The following is a 2,500-nucleotide window of genomic DNA, read 5'->3' as shown; positions in this document are numbered from 1 at the left end:
CCACTCCTTTGGCCACTCCCTCGGCCACTCCTTTGACCACTCCCTCGGCCACTCCTTTGGCCACTCCCTCGGCCACTCCTTTGGCCACTCCTTTGGCCACTCCTTCGGCCACTCCTTTGACCACTCCCTCGGCCACTCCTTTGGCCACTCCTTCGACCACTCCCACGGCCTCCCCTTCGACCACTCCCTCGGCCACTCCATCGACCACTCCTCCGACAACTCCTCTCCCTCCTTCACCTCCACCTTGTTTTCTAATCCCTCGGCCACCCCTTCGACCACTCCTTTGACCACCCCTTCGGCCACTCCCACGGCCTCCCCTTCCACCACTCCTTCGACCACTCCTTTGACCACTCCCTCGGCCACTCCTTCGACCACTCCTTTGACCACTCCCACGGCCTCCCCTTCGACCACTCCTTTGACCACTCCCTCGGCCACTCCTTCGACCACTCCTTTGACCACTCCCACGGCCTCCCCTTCGACCACTCCTTTGACCACCCCTTCGACCACTCCTTTGACCACTCCCTCGGCCACTCCTTCGACCACTCCTTTGACCACTCCCTCGGCCACTCCTTCGACCACTCCTTTGACCACTCCCTCTGCTCCAAGGTCGAACCGCAACGACGGCGTCGACATCCACTACACCGACACGAGCCTCGACCCCTTCTTCGACGGCACTCGCAGGACGGTCGCCATCGCCCACGGCTTTCAGGAGGATGGCTATAATTCGGTGTGGATGAACGCTGTGAAGGATCTGGTGCTGGATGTGGTGGGTTTCTATTCGCTTTTTCCTTTTTTGGGTTTTGGTTTTGTTTTTTCTTCTAGTTCTTATTGGTATTTTCTATTTCGTTGTTTTTGTTTTTGGGTTTTTGGGTTTTTTTCTCGTTTTTTTGTCTCTTTTTTCTTGTTTTTTTTATTTCATTTTTTTTTCTCTTTACAGTTTCTCTCTCTCTCTCTCTCTCTCTCTCTCTCTCTCTCTCTCTCTCTCTCTCTCTCTCTCTCTCTCTCTCTCTCTCTCTCTCTCTCTCTCTCTCTCTCTCTCTCTCTCTCCTCTCTCTCTCTCTCTCTCTCTCTCCCTATCTCTCTCTCTCTCTCTCCCTCTCTCTCTCTCTCTCTCTCTCTCTCTCTCTCTCTCTCTTTCTCTCTCTCTCTTTCTCTCTCTCTCTCTCTCTCTCTCTCTCTCTCACTCTCTCTTTCGGAAGCAAGGAGAGATTGTAACTCCTATGGACCGATTTTCCTCTTTTCATTTTTTCTGTTTTATCAGTGTTGCCTGTGAAACATTTTTCTATATAGATTTTACAATATGATGATGACCTGTAGATATGAAATAGATATGATTACTTGATTCAACATCACAAAAATACGTATAATAAACCCAGATATCTAGGCAAAGTATATTTACACCATAAAACCTCACAAGTGGTCTTCAACTCAGATCATTCTACAAAATATATTATACAACCTCACAAGCTATACTAAAGTGACCGTTTCAGCCTCAAAGGAAAACGCACAACTTTTCTCAAAACTCTAAGAAATCTTCCTTCCTTCAACAGATTGACGCGAATGTGATAAGAGTAAACTTTAAGACCCTTGCGGCCGCTCCGAGGTACGACCTGGCCGCCGCCGACACGTCCTTCATCGGGAAGGAACTGGCGAGTCTCCTGAACGACTTGAAGCGTCGAGGGGGACTTTCTCCCTCGGACGTCCACCTTATTGGCTTCTCTCTCGGGGCTCAGGTCATGGGCGTCGCCGGCCACAACTTCAAGACGGTTGACAGGATTACAGGTGAGAAGGGCGGTTGGGAGCAGGCTTGGCAACACGACCCGCGACCTGGGAAGTGTGCAGAAGGACAGGTCGGGGGTCGTACTACGCTGAGATCACATCTTCGGGTTTTTCTTCTGGCTCTGTCGATGTGTCTATGTCTGTCTCTGGCTGACTGTCTCTCTCTCTCTCTCTCTCTCTCTCTATCTATCTGTCTGTGTATCTATCTATCTACCTATTTATCTATCTATGTTGATATATATGTATATACATATATATATACATACTTATATATATATATATATATATATATATATATATATATATATATATATATATATACATATATATGCCAGTCACTCCGCCCTCCATCGCCCCTCCCGCCCTCAGGTCTGGACCCCGCCTACCCCCTCTTCGGCGAGGCTCCCCTGCAAGACCGCCTGGACCCCAGCGACGCCTCCTTCGTGGACGTGATCCATACGAACAGCGGCCCCCTCCTGACGGGCCACCTGTCCTTCCTGGACCCCGTGGGCCACGTGGACTTCTATCCCTGCGGCGGACACGATCAGCGCGGTTGTCCCAAACTGATCGACGAAGTGCTGGAGAATCTGGCCGATCTCAGTGAGTGGTGTTTCGTTATTTTTTCTTTCTTTCTTTCTTTCTTTCTTTCTTTTTGCTGTTTTTTTTTTTTATTCTAATCTATTCTAGTCTATTTCATTTCATTTTATATTATTTAAATTCA

General features: G+C 49.0%; 1 protein-coding gene across 2 annotated transcripts in view; it reads left to right on the top strand.

The window, feature by feature from the left end:
- The window catches only part of LOC113810077 (pancreatic lipase-related protein 2), an 11,865-nt gene that overhangs the window by 7,146 nt on the left and 2,219 nt on the right, over nucleotides 1–2,500 (top strand). For both annotated transcript variants that reach the window (XM_070123812.1, XM_070123811.1), the window contains exons 3-5: nucleotides 607–766; nucleotides 1,551–1,782; nucleotides 2,149–2,379. In XM_070123812.1, the coding sequence (XP_069979913.1) occupies nucleotides 607–766; nucleotides 1,551–1,782; nucleotides 2,149–2,379 (623 nt within the window). The remainder of the gene's footprint in view (nucleotides 1–606; nucleotides 767–1,550; nucleotides 1,783–2,148; nucleotides 2,380–2,500) is intronic.

The sequence above is a fragment of the Penaeus vannamei genome, chromosome 7, assembly GCF_042767895.1.
Source record: "Penaeus vannamei isolate JL-2024 chromosome 7, ASM4276789v1, whole genome shotgun sequence".
NCBI classification, from domain to species: domain Eukaryota; kingdom Metazoa; phylum Arthropoda; class Malacostraca; order Decapoda; family Penaeidae; genus Penaeus; species Penaeus vannamei.
The sequence above is the reverse complement of the archived record's forward strand: the minus strand, read 5'-3'. Positions and strand labels throughout refer to the sequence as shown.